Source organism: Aquarana catesbeiana, linkage group LG06, assembly GCF_042186555.1.
Source record: "Aquarana catesbeiana isolate 2022-GZ linkage group LG06, ASM4218655v1, whole genome shotgun sequence".
Classification (NCBI taxonomy): domain Eukaryota; kingdom Metazoa; phylum Chordata; class Amphibia; order Anura; family Ranidae; genus Aquarana; species Aquarana catesbeiana.
The window spans coordinates 408,494,752-408,518,183 of record NC_133329.1 but is presented as its reverse complement, the minus strand read 5'-3'; the positions used below and the strand labels follow the sequence as shown (position 1 = coordinate 408,518,183).

The following is a 23,432-nucleotide window of genomic DNA, read 5'->3' as shown; positions in this document are numbered from 1 at the left end:
AATGAAAGATTTCTGCAGAATGTTTTACTTTTTGTTAATTCTCCCAGGTAGAAGTCATAATCTATTATATTTAAAGCCCAATTACATAGTTGGTAAGGTTGAAAAAAGACACAAGTCCAACCTATGTGTGTGATTATATGTCAGTATTACATTGTATATCCCTGTATGTTGTGGTCGTTCGGGTGCTTATCTAATAGTTTTTTTAAATTATCGATGCTCCTCGCTGAGACCACCGCCTGTGTAAGGGAATTCCACATCCTTACCGCTCTTACAGTAAAGAACCCTCTATGCAGTTTCCAGTTAAATTGCTTTTAGTGAATGGCCGCGAGTCTTTTTAAATGCCCTTTCGCGGAAAAGTTTTATTCCTATTGTGGGGTCACCAGTATAGTATTTGTATATTTATATCATATCCCCTCTCAAGCGTCTCTTCTCCAAAGAGAATAAGTTCAGTGCTCGTAACCTTTCCTCATAACCCAGGTCCTCCAGACCCTTTATTAGTTTTGTTGCCCTTCTCTGGACTCTCTCCAGTTCCTTCCGGTGCTCAGAACTGGACAGCATACTCCAGGTGCAGCCAGACCAGAGTCTTGTAGAGCGGGAGAATTGTCGTTTTATCTCTGGAGTTGATCCCCTTTTTAATGCCAATATTCTGTTTGCTTTGTTAGCAGCAGCTTGGCATTGCATGCCATTGCTGAGCCTATCATCTACTAGGACCCCCAGGTCCTTTTCCATTCCTAGATTCCCCCAGAGGTTCTCCCCTCAGTGTATAGATTGCATTCATGTTTTTGCCACCCAAATGCATTATTTTACATTTTTCTACATTAAACCTCATTTGCCATGTAGTTGCCCACCCCATTCATTTGTTCAGATCTTCTTGCAAGGTTTCCACATCCTGTGAAGAAGTTATTGCCCTGCTTAGATTAGTATCGTCCACAAATACTGAGATTGAGCTGTTTATCCCATCCTCCAGGTCGTTTATGAATAAATTAAATAGGACAGAACCCTAGGGGACCCCACTTTCCACATTGGACCATTCCGAGTTCTCCCCATTTATCACTAACCTCTGAACTCGCCCTTGTAGCCGGTTTTCAATCCAGGTACTCATCCTATGGTCCATGCCGACAGACCTTAGCTTGTATACTAAACCTTTATGAGGAACTGTGTCAAATGCCTTTGCAAAATCCAGATACACCACGTCTACGGGCCTTCCTTTATCTAGATGGCAGCTCACCTCCTCATAGAAGGTTAATAGATTTGTTTGGCAAGAACGTTTTTTCATGAATCCATGCTGATTACTGCTAATGATGACAATTTCATTACTAAAATCTTGTATATAGTCCCTGATCATCCCTTCCTAAAGCTTGCATACTATTGATGTTAGGCTAACTGGTCTGTAGTTCCCAGGGATATATCTTGGTCCTTTTTTAAAGATTGGAGAAAAGCCAAGGTAGCACCAATCAGCTGGTACCATACCAGTCAGTAGACTGTTCGTAAAAATTAGGAAAAACAGTCTGGCAATTACTTAAGGACCCTCTGGGTGCAAGCCATCTTGTCCTGGTGACTTATTTATGTTAAGTTTTTCAAGTCGGTTTCAGATTTTTATCCTCTGTTAACCATGAGGGTGCTTCCTGTGACGTCTCACGAGCATTAACATTGGAATTTTGGTTACTGAAGCCCCCTGTTTCCCTTGTGTAGACTGAGTTGAAGAATACATTCAAAACCTTCGCCATTTCACCATCCTTTGTACCCAGAATCCCTTCATCATTGTTTATGGTGCCAATATGATCTGTCCTCCCTCTTTTACTATTTATGTACTTAAAGAATTTCTTGGGATTTTTCTTACTCTCCTCCGCTATGTGCCTTTAGTGTTCTATATTAGCCGCCCTGATTACACCCTTACATTTTTTATTGCATTCTTTGTACAGTTGGAATGCTGATGATCCCTGAGCCTTGTATTTTTTGTAGGCCTTCTCCTTTGCTTTTATATGAATTTTTACGTTGGCGTTAAGCCACCCAGGGCTTTTATTAGCTCTTTTAACTGTATTACCCTTTGGGATGCACTGGCTAATACCCTTATTTAATATATGCTCCTAAAGCACACATATTTTACTCCGTGTTCTTTGTTCCTAGGAATTTATCCCATTTAGTATCTTCTAGCAAGGAGCGTAGTTTCTGGAAGTTGGCTCTTTTGAAATTCAGTGTCTTTGTATTCCCCTTATGTTTCATATTTGTGTGATTTATGCTGAAGCGAATTGACCTGTGATCGCTGTTTCCTAAGTTGCCCCGTATTTCTTCATCTGCGATCAAGTCTGTATTGTTGGTAATCAGTAGGTCTAGTAACGCATTGTTTCTTGTTGGTGCATTTACCATCTGACCCATGAAATTGTCCTTTAAGACATTTAGGAAATGGCAAGCCTTAGATGAATGCGCGGTTCCTTCCGCCCGGTCTATGTCTGGATAATTAAAAACCCCCATTATAATGACACTTCCCATCCTTGCCGCCATTCCAAACTGTGATAGGAGGTCAGTCTCCCCCCTCAGGTTAGGGGGCCTGTAGCATACTCACAGTATTACTTTCTTCTTGGTTTCCTCCCTTTGTAACTCTACCCATAAGGATTCCACCTCTTCCCTTGCTCCATTAGTGATGACGTCCCTCACGTTCACCTGCATATCATTTTTGATATGCAGGCATACCCCTACCCCTTTTTTACCCTCCCTGTCCCTGCGATATAGGGAATACCCTTGAATGGTTGCCAGCCAATCATGAGAGCTATAGAACCAGGTCTCTGAAATTCCCACAAAATCGAATTCCGTCTCATACAGTGGCAGCTCTAGTTCTCCCATCTTGTCCGCCAGACTCCTGGCATTAGTGAACATGCCACGTAGTTTTGTCCGGACGCATACTATCTCCCCATTGGGTGTTCTGAGGTTGCAAATAGGACTTGTTACTATACTTACCATTGGTTTATGTGTTTTAGTCAGCCTACCACTAATGCCCCCAATACTACCCACTGAAATGCAGTCCACACTGGCTATCTCTGTCTGAAACCCAAGTGCCACAGGGACCGTTATTGTGTGTGGAGGATCAGAGGCGTAGGCTAGTATACAGTGGGGAATATAATGATTTGCTCCCCTGCAGATTGTGTAAGTTTACCCACTTAAAAAAAAATGGAGGTCTATAATTTTTATCCTAGGTGTATTTTAAATGATCGAGACAGAATATCAATCAAAAATCCAGTAAAAACACATGATACAAATGCTATGTATTGAGTTACAGTTCAGTGAGTAAAATAAGCTTTTGATCCCCAAGCAAAACATGACTTAGTAGTTGGTGGAGAAACTCTTGTTGTTAAGCACAGAGGTCAGACGTTTCTTGTAGTTGGTGATCAGGTTTGCACACATCTCAGGAGGGATTTCGGTCCACTCTTCTTTACAGATCTTCTCTAAATCCTTCAGGTTTCTTGGCTGTCGCTTGGCCACGGGAAGTTTCAGCTCCCTCCATAAATTTTCTATAGACTTAAGGTCTGGAGACTGGCTAGGCCACTCAATGACCTTCATGTGTTTCTTCTTGAGCCACTCCTTTGTTGCCTTGGCGGTATGTTTTGGGTCATTGTCATGCTGGAAGACCCATCCATGACCCATCTTTAATGTTCTGGTTGAGGGAAGAAGGTTCTCATCCAAGATTTTACAATACATGGCCCTGTCCATTGCCCTTTCAATGCGGAAGAGTTGGCCTGTATCTTTAGCAGAGAAACGGCCCCAAAGCAGGTTTCTATTTCTTCCATTTGCAAATAATCGCTCCAACAGTTGTCTCCTTCTCACCAAGCTTTTTGCTGATGGTCTTGTAGCCCATTCCAGCCTTGTGCAGGTCTACAATCCTGTCCCTGACGTCCTTTGATGGCTCTTTGGTCTTGCCCATGATGGTGAGGTTTCAATGGAAGAGATTCCTGATTCTCCTCTTCTGGGGTCCCCTACCAATGTTTCTGGCTCCTCCTGCCTTCAGAGTGCCCCCCTAGCAAGCTGCAAAGTATAGTATAGAGCACCCCCTATAGCAAGGTAAAAAAAACTTCTGCCTTTAGAACCACTCACTTCCTGCCCAGGACTACATGTCCCATGAGGCATTGCTTCTCACACATTCACACTCACAAGTACTCAGGCACTTACTGACATGTATGGACGGTGTACTGAGCTGTATGTGTGCTGCACTGTATTTCCTGATCTATAAACAAATAATGCATTCTGTATGCAGGCCATCTAATCGGCTGGCCGATTAATCAATTATGAAAATGGTTGACAACTATTTTCATAATCGATTAGTTATTTCAGATAGAGATATATATATTTATCTATATATATATATATATATATTGGGTCTGGAAAAAGGCGTAAAACAATGTGCAGATGCATTTTTTTTTTTTGCACTGGCATACCCTTAACTACAGTGTCACAATACCAGGATTTGTCTTTTCTGGCTTGACAGTGTTGAATTGCCGGCCCGGCAGGTTTTTGGTAGGTATCTTTCTCCGGAAATGACCATACTGGGTTTGCTGTCTGTGATTCACCATTGTGCATTGATTTTACTGGGATCAGATCAGAGTGTCCTAGCAAGTATCATTAAATAGCTTCTGCACATTGCGTCCTTTCATCTGTTTCCTGGTTCAGAGTTACCTAGGATAGCAATTGGCAAACTTTTCTGGGGTGAGGCCTGGCCAGGGTTCAGCTGTCTTCCCTCATCTGCCCTTTTGAAAATGATTGCAAATAGATTTAAAGATAACCTGACACTTTTGAAGACGATACTTGTTGTCTGGGAAATCATTGTTCAGTCCCATTGTTCATTCTACTGTTTAGTTAAGTTAGGAGAGATTTCATCCACGGCTTCTGTTCTTGGCCTCACACGTGGCATGTTTTTCAAGAAGAATTCTAGGATTTTTTTTTTTTTTTTGTCTGCTCAACCCCACTGCATGGGTTTAGCTGCTTTTTGTCTAGGGGTGAGGAGATATACTTACCTAATCCTCCGATCACAAGGCCGTTCCTGCCCCTCCGCACGCTCGCTGTCTTTTGCATGGGCTGTTCCTGACGTCATCACGCCCATAGACCGACTCTTGATGCAAAGATGGCAGGAACAGTCCACTGCTGGATGTGGGGGAGCGTGGTTTTCCGAAGGGTGGAAAGTATGGGTAAGTATAGCCTTTCTGTGTGCGCCCCTGAACAAAATTGAGCAGGTAACCCATTCTATTCGAGCACAGCCCCACTGAAGAGGAGAAAAAGAATTCTGCTTTAACATCATTCATTGTTTCATCTCACAGTAATTTTCTTATATTGTTTAAAGCAAGCCATAGATTATGCAATTTTCATTTCTTAAAGAGAAAGTAAACCCTGATGTGATTATTAGGTTAGACAGATTTTAGGCGCAATCACACAGATGCGTACAGTGTATAGTTTTGTATGCCTTCATACACGAGAGTCTAGAAGGCTACGGGTCCTATTCAGAGGCATAGTGTTGTGCAGCCTTCAGCAGTGTAAAAAAATAAATAAAGCAGAGCTTCAATCCAGGGCTGCATTTTGGTCAGTTTCTTATACTTTATGTATGTAAACGTTTGTGCTCACATTTGCATGCATACACGGTACATGGACCCGGCCACAAATCAGCCGGCATGTAAACATCAACAATGTGTAACCAGCAGCGCCACTGCCGCTAATTACATTCTCTCTATGGATGTTTACATCTGTTTGCTCTGACTTTAGAACAGTCGCAGTCTTCCCTGAAGAGTGTTTACTGGCTTTAGACCCCTTTCACACTGGAAATTGCCTCTGCTAAGCACCTGAAAACCGCCTCCTATTCCTTCAAGTGTGACTTTCTACACTCGGGGCGGTGCGCTTGCTGGACGTCCTGAAAAGTCCTGCAAGCAGCATCTTTGGGGTCGGTTTGCGAGCGCTGTATTTAGCGATCTCAAAACTCCCTGCCCATTGGAATCAATGGGCAGCGCTTCCGAAGCGCATGAAAAGAGCTTTCGAATCGATGCAACACGGGAGTTTTCAACCCCTTCTTTGGGTTTAAAAGTGCCCTGCTAACAGCTGAAAAGCGGAGCTTAAACAGCGGTAAACCGCCGCTAAAACGAGCGGTGCTTTAGTGCTAACACAGCCATGGTACCAGTGTGAAAGGGTCTTACCTGTTTCTTTGTTCTTTTTGATTTAGATTGGTAATAGAAAAGGAAGAGCTGGAATGGTGGAGGGGTGGGGCCGCCATCACAGCCTGGATTAGTTCTCCCATATAGGTCTTAGTCGCCAAAAAGAGATGTACCCCATGACCGCACATTGCGTGAGGTCTCTCTAGAGCTAATATCTCATTGGCAGCTTGAGGAAAGGAGGAAAGCCCCTGGAAGCCGAACAGCAAGGTGTTCTGTTGGAATGAGTGGAGTGGCACGCCCCAACGCATTTCGCTCTGACCCCCCCTCCCCGGTGCTTGGTCATGAGGTTTTCACATTGGCATCTTGTGTTTAAGGACCAAATATTGGCAGCTCTTGAATAGATGTGTTGCCAATTTAAAGAAGAACTCCAGGGATAGGATTACTTCTATACACTTAATTTGGACCAGCTTGGTTAAAATAAATCCCCCCCCCCCCCTTCAATGCCCTAAATAAAGAGTTTTGCTTGCTATTAAAGGAGAAGCCTTGGATATTTTTCAATAAATACAAGGCTTCCTCTGATTGGTCGATGCAGAGATCATGAGTAGGTGAGATGCAGGAGCAAGTGATACTCCTCCTTATTTACCACATAGAGGGGATGTCGCTGAGCACCCGCTGGAAGAGGATGCCGCTTCCTGTATGTAGCACATAGAGGGGAAGTCACTGGACGCCACTTCCTGTATGCAACACATAGAGGGGAAGTCACTGGACGACACTTCCTGTATGCAGCACATAGAGGGGAAGTCACTGGATGACACTTCCTGTATGCAGCTCATAGAAGGGAAGTCACTGGGCGACACTTCCTGTATGCAGCACATAGAAGGGAAGTCACTGGGCGACGCTTCCTATATGTAGAACATAGAGTGGAAGTCACTGGGCGACACTTCCTGTATGCAGCACATAGAGGGGAAGTCACTGGGTGACACTTCCTGTATGTAAGAACATAGAGGGGGAAGTCACTGGGCGACACTTCCTGTATGAAGCACATAGAGGGGAAGACACTGGGCGACACTTCCTGTATGAAGCACATAGAGGGGAAGTTACTGAACGACAATTCTTGTATGCAGCACATAGAGGGGAAGTCACTGGGCGACGATTCCTGTATGTAGCACATAGAGGGGAAGTCACTGGGAAACACTTCCTGTATGCAGCACATAGAGGGGAAGTCACTGGGCGACACTTCCTGTATGCATCACATAGAGGGGAAGTCACTGGACGACACTTCCTGTATGCAGCACATAGAGGGGAAGTCACGGGATGACACTTCCTGTATGTAGCACATAGAGGGGAAGTCACTGGACGACACTTCCCGTATGAAGCACATAGAGGGGAAGTCACTGGGCGACACTTCCTGTATGTAGCACATAGAGGGGAAGTCACTGGACGACACTTCCCGTATGAAGCACATAGAGGGGAAGTCACTGGGCGACACTTCCTGTATGCAGCACATAGAGGGGAAGTCACTGGACGACACTTCATGTATGAAGCACATAGAGGGGAAGTCACTGGGCGACACTTCCTGTATGCAGCACAGGCTGCAACATTAAATTACAGCGTCACCATCGGCCACCCAGAGATGACGTCTGCATCATTTGTTTGAGACAAGCTGACCTAAAATTAGTGTGTAAAGTAATCCTATTCCTGAAGTTCCTATTTAACCACTTAAGGACTGGAAGATTTTTCCCCTTAATGACCAGGCCATTTTTTGCGATACGGCACTGCGTCGCTTGAACTGACAATTGCGCGGTCGTCCAACGTTGTACCCAAACAAAATTAACTTCCTTTTTTTTCTCTCAAATGGAGCTGTCTTTTTGTGGTATTTGATCACCTCTGCAATTTTTTTTTGTGTGCTATTAAAAAAAAAGCGTAAATTTTGGAAAAAAAAAACTATTTTTTACATTTTGCTATAATAAATATCCCCAAAAATGTTTTTAAAAAAACATTTCTTCATCAGTTTAGGCCAATATGTATTCTTCTACATATTTTTGGTAAAAAAAAAATCACAAGCGTAAATTGATTGAAGATTTAGGAGATTTATGGCTTTTTTTTTTTTTTTTTTTACTAGTAATGGCCGTGATCTGTGATTTTCTGCGTGACTGCGCCATTGCGGCGGACAGATCGGACAATTTTGACACATTTTTGGGACCATTGACATTTATACAGCGATCAGAGCTATAAAAATGCACTGATTACTGTGTAAATGTCACTGGCAGGGAAGGGGTTAACACTAGTGGTGATCTAAGGGGTTAAATGTGTTCCCTCAGTGTGTTTCTAACTGTGGGGGGGATGGGACAGACTGAGGGAGGAGACATATCGCTGTTCCTACTTACTAGGAACAAACGATCTCTCTCCTCTCCCCTGTCAGAACAGGGGTTTGTGTGTTTACACACACAAATCTCTGTTCTGGCTCTCGTCTCCTCGATCGCGGGTGGCCGGTGGCGCCCGACAGCCACGTGCACCGGGTCCGCCGCAGTGCCGCGGGCATGTGCGCGCACCTTCTATGGCTCTTAAAGGGGCCGACATACGGGTACGTCGTTTTGCGGTAACTAACCACTTTGCCAATGTAAATGTGCAGGAGCCGGTCGGCAAGTGGTTAATCAGCTATACGGCATGCAACAATTACCATCACAGAGATCCTTAGTTGACTCGTTTAGGCCACATCAGCAGAGTCTGTGGGTGGAGGAACCTCTGTTCTGCTTGCCAGCGTTTCCAGCCAAGTCTGACGCCCCGGGTGATGCCGTTTCCTTGTACCACTGTGACATTATTATTATGAAGGTTTGGCATTTCACAGAAAGGATGAATGCAACAAGCTTCCGTCACTGGTTATGTTTAAAGTCTTTGCACACGTTAATCAGCCATTCAGTTCATAAGTGGCTGTTCTGCTTTCGTTCCTGACCGATCTCCATCAACCTTTTCCAAACCAAAACTTAGGGTAGATTTAGGCATGCATCTTAACTCCTAGGTACCAAAGGTATGCAAACATGTGGTCTCTTGGCGGGGTGGGCCTTGGCACGGAAAGGCCACCTAATTGCGTACCAATTTGCAGACACGGCTGTGCCGAGAGCGCGTTCCTGGCACAGTTACCGGTGGCTAATGGAAAGCTCCCGGTTAGCAAGAAGCAGTGTCTGCAAATTGGTACGCAGCCGCAGCTTTCTGATCATGTGACAGCCAGTCACAACGTCTGAAATCCCTTTAAAGGGTTAGGTGGCGGCGGGATGCCTCAACGCCTGTTTTAAACCCATTTTTGCAAACGCGCCGCAACTGCATGCATTGCGCTACAGTTGTGAGGCATTTGCACTACTTCTCTATTCACCCAAATAAGTCTTACCGCCCACCGATCGCTATATGCTGGGTGATTTTTAGTTCAGTCTTATTTTATTCAGAAAATAACTAATACAGTCATGGATACAGAGAAGAGTATGATCTCATAATAAGACGTGGTCATAAAACAGGTCAAGAGTCAATAGGTATGTGAAACATTGAGAAACGTGACACTTGTAAATGTACAGAGCAACAAAGTCACCCTAATGGGCGTCCTCCAGAAACAGAAAGTATTGAGACATCAGGAAAATGTTTTTTAATGGAACAGAGTATGCTGTAGGGATCACACGTTATCACAAATGGGTGTGAAAGAGTTGCGTGTAGCGATTTCTCAAAGGGTTGCTAAATGTGCATATATGTAAAAGAGGGAAAGAATCGAGAAAGCAGTGAGAATAGAGAATAAGAAACACTCCAACCAGGCTATGAAGTGTTTGCATCAGAGTCACCTTCTGCCCGAGGGATAACCTCTGAGGAATATCGAAACTTGGACCACAAACTTGGACCACAAAGTCTAGATGATAGAAAACTGCTCGTCCTTAGCGGGGGTTTTTTTTTTTTTTTTAAGCCAGTGGTGTGTGATCACTCCAGAAAAAAAAAATGCACACCAAAAAGTGCACCGAGTGTACATATGGTCCTCCTCCAAAGAGAAGGGACCTTTGCCCTGATCCCCCGGGGCGTTAGGCTCCAGACGGGGACTGAGGTACTTCACATGGTCCATCTGGCCGAAATCAGACAGACCCCGTCCTCTGGGAGGTCTGCCGAAACAGAACACTCCAAGTACTAGGTGGGGCTCCCCCGAAGACCCCATGAGAGAGGGCAGGCCAAGCCAGAAGGCCATGTCCACCCCCTCCCAAGACGTTCAGGGCAAGTCCGAGGACCTCCACCCTACTAATCAAATGTGTACAAACCCAACAATTAAAAAGAATATAAAAAAAAAAAACATAAAGTGACAGACACGACAAACAACATAAAGGTGGAGAAAGTGCTAAGTGCCATTGTGCAGTACAATGGTCGGCCTTCCAGCCAGGAATAAATATGTCTCTGGTGCCAGCCAAAAGGCCCGGCCCAAGAGGCAGGTCTGAAAAAAGTGTGATGGTGCAGTGACCTTGGTACTATAACTTAAAGTGACCCTCACTCGGAGAGATTACGGCACCCCTGGACTGCCACTCCAGGGGCACATACACCACGGGCTTTCTTCGGGACCCGGCCTTCGACCAGTGCAGCCCCCATCCCCACCAGGAGTCCACTTCCAGCTTTCTCTGGTAGAACCTACTCCCGGCCACCCAATGACGTATGAGCACCCCGGTTTTGGTTGCTACCGATACTAACCTTCTAGATACCATTACACCAGAGGATTTGCATAGCTACCACCCCAACCTCCACCATAGTTGGGGTAGTAACACAGCGCCTCCTCTTGGCAACTGATAAGAACAGATACTACACTTGATCTTAGCCAAAAGGCCGAGAAGCTCATCCTTACCAGTTTCCTGAGCCAACAGACTGCTGGGTGATTTTTTACGCAAAGCGTCACAACTGCAGCAAGTAAACGCCCCTTCTAGCTGCCTGTTGCAGCTTAGTGTCACTAAACCCACATCATAAAAAAAAAAATATGTCAATTGGGCTACATTCACACTGATCTGCAGCAAAACCGCAGTAAAACCTCACTTGCATTTTTGCCTCGATTTAACTGCATTTGCGTTAGGACATGTGACTCAAAAACGCAACACAGGCGCATTATTTTTATTAATGCTGTATTGTCGCATTTTCAATGCGGAGGTTCGTTTTTGTACCACACCAAATATGCACCAAAAAATACGGCGAGCAGGATTTTTTTACACCGCCCCAGTGTGAACACATACATAGAATTTAAAGGGAAGCATTTTTCTTGAGCTTTCCTGTTTTAAATCGCATAAAGTTCTTTGCAGTGCGATTTGTGCCCATTCATTCTGTATGGAAGCAAATCGCACAGCAAAACATGGGTTTCTGGAGCATTTTCACAAGTACTCATGAAAAAACTCAGTATCGGCATTGGTACATCCCTGGAAAGAAGGGTACCACAGCCCTTTATAACTCAGGGACGGGCCTCGGTGCTTTGCTCCAAGGATTGGTCAAATCAGATTGTATTTATCAGGCATTAGTGATGTATGTAGTACCAGAATGAAGGATCATTTAAAAAGGTTGTAAACCCTTCCATATACCCAAAGAAGTGACTGGCCTCAGGTGAGACAGAGATAAAACAAATCCTCCTACACAAGTTGTACCTGTGTGACTACAGCCGTCTTTCCCTCTACTTCCATTCAAAGTGCAGAATTTACACAGGTTTTCTCAGCTCTGAAAAGCAGGGGGCGGAGAGCTGACGTTACATCAGTGAGGAGAGCTCTGAGAGCTGATTGGAGGAAATGGACACCCCCCCCTTGCACACAGGAACAGGAGCTGAGGCTGTCAATCTGCTGGAGCTCCCTCCCATGTCACCATTTTTCTCTTGGTGTCAGAAGTGACTTGTGCTGATGGTAGAGGAAGGAAGCAGCAGACAGAAATGACACTTAGTGCTCTGGACTGAGACAAGAAACTACTGTAGAGGGGGTATGCTTTGTTCATATTTCATGTCTCAGGTTTACAAACACTTTAAGGTCCATTAACTTTAAAAAAATAATTTTATCCCATCTCAGCAGCTTTCTAAAGCAGCGAGGTTCATCTAATTCATACAGTACAATAATGGCTGGCGTTTTTGTATTTCAGGTTGTCAGAGCTGCAGAAGAAGCGGCCTCCACCCTAGCGAGCTCCATACACCCCGAGCAATGCATCAAAGTCCTCTGTCCCATCATCCAGACTGCCGATTATCCCATCAATCTGGCTGCTATCAAGATGCAAACTAAAGTCATTGAGAGGATTTCCAAGGAGTCGCTGCATCAGATCTTGCAAGACATTATTCCCGGATTGTTGCAGGTAATTTGAATTGTTCCCTTATTGTATATATTAGGCTGTCAGTGATGCTTTTCCCACCCATTCCCTTCCTGGACAATTCTCCATCCTCCCACCCCATGTTTAGTGGACCCGATGAGAGACTGTAAATTGTATTTATATTGAAGGATACAGAGGGGAATCATGGGTAAGTCCAGTCCTGAGCCAGCCGGGGCTGTTAAAGTTGCACTAAACTATATATATTTATATAACAGATCCCCGTTCTGACGGGAGTACAGAGTGATTGTCTGTTCCTAGTAGTCAGGAACAGTGATCTCTCTGTACTCCCAGTCAGTCCCCTCCCCCCACAGTTAGAAAGACCTCCCAGGGCACACATTTAACCCCCTAGTGTTAACCCCTTCCCTGCCAGTGACATTTATACAGTAATCAGTGCATTTTCATAGCACCGATCGCTGTATAATTGTCAATGGTCCCAAAAAAGTGTCCGATCTGTCCGTTGCAATGTCGCAGTTATGCTAAAAATTGCTGATCACCGCCATTACTAATTTACTAGTAAAAAAAAAAAAAATAATAATAAAATGCAATAAAACTATCCCATAGTTTGTAGACACTATAACTTTTGCGCAAACCAATCAATATACGCTTATTGCGATTTTTTTTTTTTTTTCTTTGATTTTTTTTTTTTTTTTTTCAAAAAATATGTAGAAGAATACATATTGGCCTAAACTGATGAAGACATTTTGTTTTGTTTTTTTTTTGTTTTTTGTTTTTTTATTATTATTTATTATAGCAAAAATTAAAAAATATAATTTTTCTTTTTTTTTTTTTTTTTTCAAGATTCAGTCTTTTTTTGTTTATAGCGCAAAAAATAAAAACCTCAGAGGTGATCAAATACCACCAAAAGAAATCTCTATTTGTGGGAAAAAAAGGACATCAATTTTGTTTTGGGTACAGCGTCACACCGCGCAATTGTCAGTTAAAGCGACGCAGTGCCATATCGCAAAAAATGGCCCGGTCATGAGGGGGGAAAATCTTCTGGGGCTGAATTGATTAAAAAAAAAAGTCTCTCACCATTGTTTTAGACTTCTTTTAATGTGCTGTGCATGCTCCCTTTACTCCACTGATTCTCCTCACCACTACTGGTGTAGAGTGAGCAGCATCGTTCTTTCTCATGCACCGGTCTACAATTTCTATAGTCAAATTGACGTCCTTTTTTTTCCCACAAACAGAGCTTTCTTTTGGTGGTATTAGATCATCTGTGCGGTTTTTATTTTTTGCGCTATAAACAAAAAAGAGCAACAATTTTGAAAAAAGACAATATTTTGAACTTTTTGCCATAATAAATATCCCCATTTTTTTATTTTTAAAGCAAATTTTCCTCAGTTTAGGCCGATATGTATTCTTCTACATATTTTTGGTAAAAAAAATCGCAATAAGCGTATATTGATTGGTTTGCGCAAAAGTTATAGTGTCTACAATATAGGGGATAGATCTATAGCTTTTTTTTTTTTTTTTTATACTAGTAATGGCGGCGATCTGCGATTTTTATCGGGACTGCGACATTATAGGGGACACATTTTTGGGACCATTGGCATTTATACAGCGATCAGTGCTATAAAAATGCACTGATTACTGTAAAAATGTCACTGGCAGGGAAGGGGTTAACACTAGGGGGCGATCAAGGGGTTAAATGTGTTCCCTGTGTGTGTTTTTAACTGTAGGGGGAGGGGACTGACCTAGAGGAAATGACAGATCGTGGTTCCTAGCTATTAGGAACTCACGATCTGTCACTCCTCACAAAACAGGGATTTGTGTTTGTTTCTCACACACACATCCCTGTTCTGCCTCTTGTGCCCGCGATCGCTCATGGCCGGCAGTCATCGCGACCGTCGGCCACGAGCATCGGCACCCCCGCAGTGCGGCGGCGCGCCTGCTATCTTGATCCCGCGAGCCGACGTATAGCTACGGCGATTTGCGGGATCGTGCCGACCTGACGCAGTATAATGACGGCGGCTGGTCGGCAAGCGCTTTAATAGCAACGGAGTGCCTTGCTCAAACCCTTGCAAGTGTAAACTTGTGAATATACCAGTAAATATACAAAACATCTAACCCTAAATAAAGTATAGTCCATAAAACAGCTCTAAGTCCAGGATTAAACACCCAAGATGGAAATGAAAACCTTCTTGCCACCATTGAGCTGATAAGAGTAGAAATCAAAAATGCTCATTGACCAATCTCATAGGAGAGCAGCCCACCGTCACCATCGACCTCCAAGATTAATGGAAGGTCTGAAAAAGTTTAATCCACTCCGGCTGCCATCCTCCTAGAATAATGAATGTGGATCACAGACAGATACATCAAGATGGAATTCCCAAATGTATGGAAAAAAAGAGGCTGACAATAGTGTAGGTGGAACGTCTGCTTTTCCACCACCTCAGGAAGGGGGTAAAATGTGCCCAGTAGGCAAGTGGGATTAAGCCAGTACATTTCCCAGTCATAACATGATGTTCAGGAAGATTACGTTGTGGAGTCGTTTGATTTTGATGCCACGCCCGTCCCATTATAGGCGTCCCTGTTCTCACTTAGAGTATTGGTTACTGATGGAGAGAGGGGCTGCTGTTTCCCGCGGGGGGGGGGGTGTTGTCTGGTCAGTAATGCGGCCGGACCTGTTCAGATGAAAGGGGCCAGAGAGAGACGTTGAGCGAGTGGCCTGGTGAAATTTGTAGAATTTCCTCTTCAAGTCGCTAAGGGCTCCAAGCAAGCTGAGCAAGAAGTGCTACCTGAAAAGGTGTAATTGTCTTGCTAAATGGGGAACGTTTCTATTGTACATGGAAGCAAGTGAACTCTTTATGTTCAATGTATTTAGGAGTAAATCCCAAATATAGGAAAATGTACGGGTAATATAGAACCATGTTTGCTACTTATATGTTAATGAGGGTTTCTGCATATGAATGAAGTCTGACACTTCTGTGTTACAGGTTACAATCTGGTGATTGTCAAAAAACATTATATTGTCACTCATTACAATGTCCAAATTCTTTATCCACCCAAAATATGGTTATACTTGGTTGATGTTAATGTTAAACCAGCTTGACAGTTTCTTAAATCTCTCGGGTACTCTATTGCTGAGATCCCTGTGCTGAATTCCCACCATCCCTGTGCTGAGTTCCCGGGTCTGTACACCCGCTGTGACCATTATGAGGGGTCCCCACCATCCCTGTGCTGAGTTCCCAGGTCTGTACACCCGCTGTGCCCATTATGTGGGGTTCCCACCATCCCTGTGCTGAGTTCCCAGGTCTGTACACCCGCTGTGCCCATTATGAGGGGTTCCCACCATCCCTGTGCTGAGTTCCCGGGTCTGTACACCCGCTGTGACCATTATGAGGGGTCCCCACCATCCCTGTGCTGAGTTCCCGGGTCTGTACACCCGCTGTGCCCATTATAAGGGGTCCCCACCATCCCTGTGCTGAGTTCCCGGGTCTGTACACCCGCTGTGACCATTATGAGGGGTCCCCACCATCCCTGTGCTGAGTTCCCAGGTCTGTACACCCGCTGTGCCCATTATGTGGGGTTCCCACCATCCCTGTGCTGAGTTCCTGGGTCTGTACACCCGCTGTGCCCATTATAAGGGGTTCCCACCATCCCTGTGCTGAGTTCCCGGGTCTGTACACCCGCTGTGCCCATTATAAGGGGTTCCCACTATCCCTATGCTGAGTTCCCAGGTCTGTACACCTACTGTGCCCATTATGAGGGGTTCCCACTATCCCTATGCTGAGTTCCCAGGTCTGTACACCTACTGTGCCCATTATGAGGGGTTCCCACCATCCATGTGCTGAGTTCCCAGGTCTGTACACCCGCTGTGCCCATTATGAGGGGTTCCCTTCCCACCATCTCTATGCTGAGTTCCCGGGTCTGTACACCCACTGTGCCCATTATAAGGGGTTTCCACCATCCCTGTACTGAGTTCTCAGGTCTGCAGACCTGTTGTGCCACTATAAGGGGTTCCCACCATCTTTTTGATATGTTCCGGGGTCTGAGTGGTTCCCACCATCCCTATGATGAGTTCTGGGGGTCTGTGCACCTGCTGTGCATGTAATGTTGGGTTCATCCATCCTAGCTAGATATTTTTTTTTTCCCATTGACTTTTATATTGACGAGAATAGAACATAAGGAGAACAATGATAGGCAGTGACACCCCAATCCTCCAGGTGGCAGGAACATTTGGGTATTATTGTGACGGAGGTCTTGCTATAGGAGTATTCAAGACTGTTAAGAAGCCACTAAACTCTGGGTAGTTCATGGTGACCCCCCCCCCATAGTTGAATATAGCTGGCTGTGTGAGGGGCTACAAAGATTTGAGCGGTATTCTTATCTTCCCATGTAGGACGGTGCAAACATCTGAAGAGCGCAAAAGTCTGCCCGTCCTTTTCTGGTCTGAGGCCCTTTGCAGTGAAGTTGTGTGTCTGAAGACCAGACTGATGTTGTACACATTTCAGCTTTACCGCCATTGTTTTCTCTCTCCAGGGCTACGATAATACGGAGAGCAGCGTCCGCAAAGCAAGCGTCTTCTGTCTTGTAGCGATTTATTCTGTCATTGGAGAAGAGCTGAAACCGTATCTTGCGCAGCTTACAGGCAGCAAGGTAAGAAGAATCAGACTTTGTGTGAAAGTGATTGTATGACCATTCATGACTGCTACAAATACAGTTATTAGGTGTGTCCTACCCTTCAGAAATGAACTTATCTGAATGGGACCCATTAAGAGAGATTTTGTTAATCAAGCAGATTGTCTTTGGCAGTCGTGTTGAGTATATGGGCTCTGTGTGAAACGTGTTGGTCCCATTAGCCTCCTGGGAACATGATCTAGAAAGATATAGATTGTGTATGTTCCGTTGTCCGGAAACCGTCTTTCACCGCACAGGGCTGATGGCTTTCAGCAAAGCCGGACTGGAACAATGCCCTTCCCGCATATCTCACTTCATACAGCAAACGTGACCCTCACTAATATTCTGCAGAGCCAGTACCAGATTGAGCTGGATTGGGTACAAGAGGGAAAATGCTTCCTTCTTACACATTGTTATATCATGGAAGCAGCCATTGTCACCTACCAGTTACACCCCTGGTTGGGGGACACACACCTTATAAGCACATTTTAGGCCATTCATCAGCAACCAGCCAAAGTTTGACCGGCTGAACTTAGGAAGCCCATAGGAGGATGGGAACAAAGTACTACAGGTTCCTGTCCCCGGGGAACAGAACACATTTATAACAATGGAAGTGAGACTTCCTTAAAGGGGTTGTAAAGGTTTGTGTTTTTTCACCTTAATGCATCCTTTGCATTAAGGTGAAAAAACACCTGGCAGTGACCGGCCCCCCAGCCCCTCCCCCGTTTTACTTACCTGACCCCTTGAACTTAACCCACGGGGACACGCTCTCTCCATCTGCCCGGGGTTCTTGGCTCTTGTTTGGATAGAATGATAGCAGCGCAGCCATTGGCTCCCGCTGCTGTCAATCAAATCCAATGACCGGGCGTGGGGGGGGGGGGGGCGAGTCCTGCTTTCGGCCTCTATGGACGGCGAGTGCTGAACCTTGCCCCCCGCAAGGTAACCCCCCAGGAGAGCGCTTCTCCTAGGGGGTGTTCTGATGAGGGACCCCAGAGGAGCAGGTTCAGGGCCACGCTGTGCAAAATGAGCTGCACAGGGGAGGTAAGTATGATATGTTATTTAAAAAAAAAAAAACGAACCTTTAGTGTCACTTTAAAGTGATTTTTTTTTTTTTTTTTTTAAACCGAGACTTTACAAACACGTTATACTTGCCTCCTTTTTGCAGTTGGTTTTGCACAGGGCAGCCCGGATCCTCCTCCTCTCGGGTGCCTCTTTGCTGCTCCTCCCTCCTGACGAGTGCCCCCAACGCAAGCAGCTCTTGCTATATGGGGGGCACCCGAGCCGAGCTGCAGCTTCGTGTGTGTCCATTCAGACATAGAGCTGCCATTCGGCCCCGCCACCCCTCTCCCCTGGTTGGCTAACTGACTTTGATTGACAGCCGCGGGAGCCAATGGTGCTGCCGCTGTGTCTCAGCCAATCAGGAGGGACGGCCAAGGGATTCGTAGACATCGCTGGACAGAGATGGGGCTCAGTTAAGTATTAGGGGGTGTTGGTGAGGCTTTTTATCTTAATGCATTAAGATAAAAAAAAAACCTTTTGCCTTTACAACTCCTTAATGGCTAGTTTACACTTTGCTTCAAAACATGGCTTTGGACACATTTTGTTAAAGCTTCCTGAACGCCAGTCAAAGCTCCTGTCACTAAATAATATGGGCTAACTTACAGTCCTGTTTACACCTTGCGTTTGCTTGGGGCTTCGATGAGGCTTTGGTGGGGCTTCACGCGAGCTTTGCCATAGACTTCTATGTAAGCTTTGAAGATGCTTTGAAGCACCACTGAAGCTGCAAGGGGTATAATTTTTTTGAAGCAAGGCAAAAGCAAGGTGTAAACAGGACTGTAAGCTAACCATTTTATTTAGTGACAGGAGCTTTGACTAGCATTCAGAGAGCTTTAACAAAGCCTGTCCAAAGCTTTGTTTTGAAGCAAGCAGCGTAAACCGTTAATGTGTGTTGAAGCCGAAGCAGGTATAAATGAGCCCTTAAAGTGGAAGGCAAGTCAAAACCTAGCTAAGCTTAAAGGGGAAGTTCTGCTCTTCCTCCTTCTTTACGTTTACCACTTTTTTTTTGGGGGGGGGGGGGGGGTAGGTACCTGGTTTTGACAAGTACCACTCCCCCACATCCAATTAAATTGCAGTGGCAATCTGAGTGGAAGTTCGGCGACTGCCCCCTCACCCGCAGCCTTCTGGGACATGTCACAGGTCCCAGAAAGCTGCAGGACCAATCAGATAGCGTGGCGAGCAGCCAGCTGTGACACTGAAAGCAATCGCAGTCAGCTGCCCACACTTGGCATGCCAGCACCAGGGACTGGACCGGTGAGGACACTGCTGGATCCTGGGACAAGTGAATGTCTAATTTAGGGTCCTTTCACATGGGATGGATCCGTGATGATCCGCCCCGTAAACATCTGCTTGTTCAGCGGGGATGACTGTGCAGGGACCGCCCTGTCAGATCTCTGCTCACCCCACTCCCCGTCTGTCTGTGTTCATCCGATCCGCTCTGCAGACGGATAGAAAAATAGGATTTTCCTCCATCTGCAGAATCGGACCATCGGACGGATGATATCTGGTGTCAGCGGATGTTCATAGGGATGCATGTATGTCCGTATTTCATCCGAAAACGGATGGTTGAAATATGGACATACGGTCTACAAAAAAAATTGTATATAACTAAAAATCTCTTTAAAGTGATTCTAATGGTATTTTTTTTTAAAACCTATTACACTTACCCGCTCTGTGCAATGATTTTGCACAGAGCAACCCGATCCTCCTCTTCTGGGGTCCCCCGCCAGCGCCCCTGCTTGCTATGGGGGCACTCGTGCACGCTCATTCCCGAGCTGCTGCTTTGTGTCCATTGACTTGGATGAAGCTCCGCTTTAATGATCAGCATCTCAGACCATATCGGAAAAGCTGCCCATAAACATTAATATGAAAGGTTGAGCAACCATATTATAAAAGAGGAGCTCCAGTCTCCTGTGTAAAAATTAAAAGTCAACGACTACAAAAACTGTAGCCGCTGACTTTTAATAAACAGCCACTTACCTGTCCCACGATCCTCCGCCGTCCACACCCGGGCTAATTCTTCACTAGCCTTTGTGTTCCCAGCACCAGCATCTTAACCGAGGGTGTCTACTGCGCATGCACGAGACAGTATTTTTTGGTATTTTGCCCATATGTAACTTTTTTTTTGGTATTTGCCCATGCCCACCAGGGTGCGCCGATGGTGATATGAAGTGGGCTGCCAATAAACTTGTTCAGAAAACCATTGATGCGATGTGTGCCAGAAGACTGCGGGGGGGGGGGGGGGGGGGTGTGACTTCTGCTCCGAACAAAATCAGGTACCCGCTCCCCTCCCCAAAAGTGCCATTCTTGAAAGAGGAGGGGGGAAGGAAGCCTTAAAGTGGAACTTCCCCTTTTGGGTGGAGTTCTGTTTTAACCAATAACTGTTTAGTGAGAGGGCTTACCGTAGCAATCCATTCACTTTATATCAGTAAATCCAGTACTGTATTATTTTAGTTTAGAAAATCTTTTGTATTGATTTCTTTTTTTTTTTTTTTTTTCCTTTCTCATTTTTCCTTTTCAGATGAAACTTCTAAATTTGTACATAAAAAGAGCCCAGACGACGAACAGCAACAGCAGCTCTTCCTCGGATGTCTCCACGCACAGTTAATGGGGCGGGTCGTGTTCCTTGGGCGGCTTTTAGAGAACGTCGGCAGAACGCGCGCCCGCACCTTCCACACGGAAGAGGATGTTTCCAGTGGCGGGCCATTAAATATTAACACTAATATAAACGACAACTTCATCACTGGAGGTAGCCGACGAGGCTTCCAGAGAGCTCCAGAGCTGAAGGGGTTTTATTAGTCAAGATAATGGTGTTTCTCTTGTCCATTTGCTAGGATTTCCTAAAACGAAAAAAAAAAAAAAATGAAAAAAAAAACCGAAAAAAAAAAACTGCCCCTCATCCGGAGCTGCGGGGTGAAGAAGCGAACAGCAGTGCCTCATGCCTTTCTGCAACTGCACCTCCCAATATTTGTTGCAATCAGTATTTTATTTAAAAAAATGTATGTGAATTGTTTTTCTTTGTGTTCTTTTTTTTTTTCGGAATTGAATGTAGAGGGAAATTGTGTCTCAGTTGGTAAAGCAAAAAAATTCTCCTATATGAAAGCCGTACAATTAGCATTTGGAAACACATTGGCTTTAGAATTTGCAGGCGGCCTAAAGTTTGCACTCTAAATTCTGTTTTTTTTTTTTTTTTTCCTTTTTCTCTGTTTTGCTGTTTTATGTTGTAAATATTCAGCAAACTAATTTTACAGCTGCTGGTAATATACCCTTTAGGAGGGACCTGGCTACACAGTGTTTAGCTACATCCATTAAAACTGTTTCACATTCAGCGAGTGGACAAGATGTTGTTATTTAAATCTCCAGATTTTTTTTATTTTTTTTTTTCCCCTCTCCCATTTCCGAGCATGCTGTGTCCTCCCGGTGAGATGCATCAAACTCTATGCACAGTGCGGTCGGGACGAACACGGATTCCTTGTAACATCTACATGTTTGTTTTATTCTGGTAATACTTTCTGTATTCAGATGATGGGACTGTCATGTATTTTTAAAACGCTTTCGATCTGTTTTTTTTTCTTTTTTTAAACTTGGTGTATCGACTTGCACGCCTGCATTGATACGTGGACACCAGACGTTGGCGACAAATTTTATATATATATATATATATATATATATATATATATATATATAATTTGGAAAAGTCTGAATAATTTAGATGGTTCCCTTTTCAGTGTGAAGGTTTAAAGTTTAAATATTTAAACGTAGTTTTCGGTATTTTGCTCATGTGTACCACCAGTAATACGTGGGCAAAAGTGCTGCCAATGAACTTGTTGGGAAAACCAGTGACATTTTAGGTGTATGGAATTTTATCCTTTTGCACACATTGTTACATTTATGACAGACTTGCTTATTGTATTGTGTTTTTTTGTTTTTTTTTTTTTCCTTTGTTTTTTTACTTCCCAAAGCCACAGTCTCGAATGAAGAATGGAAAATTGTTAGTCGTCCCCTTTACAAAAATTCCTTTTTATTTCGAGTGACTTGAGACAGAACCAACTGTGACTACAATCTGATTTCGGAACCATCGTTAGAACCAGAGCCACGATCCCAGATCTGGTCATAGCATCTACAAGGTGTACTCCGGTGCTACCAACACACCCATCCTATAATCTCACCATGCCTCTCGATCCATTCGCATCCACCGCCGTTTCCACAAACAGTCCCTTTTGATATCCGATTTATTTATGTCATATTTAATGTCAATGTAAATAGACTGCTTTGCTATGAATGGCTGAAAGGGCTAAGCTCTGTCTGTATGATGATTTTTTTGTGGGCTTTTCCGCGAGGAATGCGTTCCACTCCAGAAGATCGCGGAACGAAGGTCACTGCTGAGCGTTACCACCACTGTAACAGAGAACCGCAAGATTTACAGATTTGTACCGGGACAAAGTTGGCAAGGATCCAGAACTGCGCTCTCCCCTCCCCCACTGTCAATACATGCTGTAGAATGGTTGTACCATCCCGTTTTCAATTCCTTGCTTCACTGCGCCTGGGGCAGCTGCCCCTCCTGCCCACCCCTTGTTCCCGGCCCTGCAGGAGATTGTTTATCTCTACAGCACACATTGGGGGAGGAGCCGTAGGATTTTGTGACGATTGTCTTTTAGTATGGAACTAGGTGCTTGTTTCTTGGCTGACTCAAAGTCCAATACTTGTCAAGGGTGGGAGACGGTCCAAGTTTATGAATTGCTCTACAAGGGTTTTTTTTTTTTTTTCTTCTATACACAAAGCAGCAGACACATAAAACAGGTCATTGCAAGAATGCAGTAGCTTTCTAGGAGCTTCCACCTGATTGAAAACACATACGTAATCAAGATATATATATATATTTTTCTTTTTTTTTTTGCCAAGCCTAAGTAAAAAGCGTATATGGTCTAGAAACCTAACCTGCCAAAGAGAGATGCCGTAGCTCCTAAGAATTGCAAACCTGTCAGGCAAAATCCACGTCTATCCAATTTACTAACAGCCTAATCCAACACGTAGCTAGTTCTATCTATCTCTTCTCTAATGAGCTTGGTAGCATCGACAATGACCTCTATTATTTATGGACCCTGCAAGTGCAAACAGGTAGGACACGGCATCTGTGGGGTCCCCGTTATGCCATGATGGGGGGGAAGGTTAGCAATGCATACATAAACAGGAATTGATGGATACTTGGGTTAATGTGCATGGATTTTTTTTTTTTTTTTTTTTTTATTGTCATGTTACATCTCTGTATTTATATCTTGATTGTTTCAC

General features: G+C 44.5%; 1 protein-coding gene and 1 pseudogene across 1 annotated transcript in view; one reads left to right on the top strand and one right to left on the bottom strand.

Moving 5' to 3' along the window:
- The window catches only part of LOC141147265 (CLIP-associating protein 1-A-like), a gene marked incomplete in the record, with an annotated part of 201,372 nt that extends 178,449 nt beyond the window's left edge, over nucleotides 1–22,923 (top strand). Inside the window, 3 exon segments of the mRNA XM_073634471.1 lie at nucleotides 12,243–12,449; nucleotides 16,950–17,066; nucleotides 20,665–22,923. Coding sequence (XP_073490572.1) covers nucleotides 12,243–12,449; nucleotides 16,950–17,066; nucleotides 20,665–20,751 — 411 coding nt within the window.
- Nucleotides 10,853–10,976, bottom strand: LOC141101853 (U2 spliceosomal RNA; annotated as a pseudogene).
- Nucleotides 22,924–23,432: the final 509 nt, after the last annotated feature.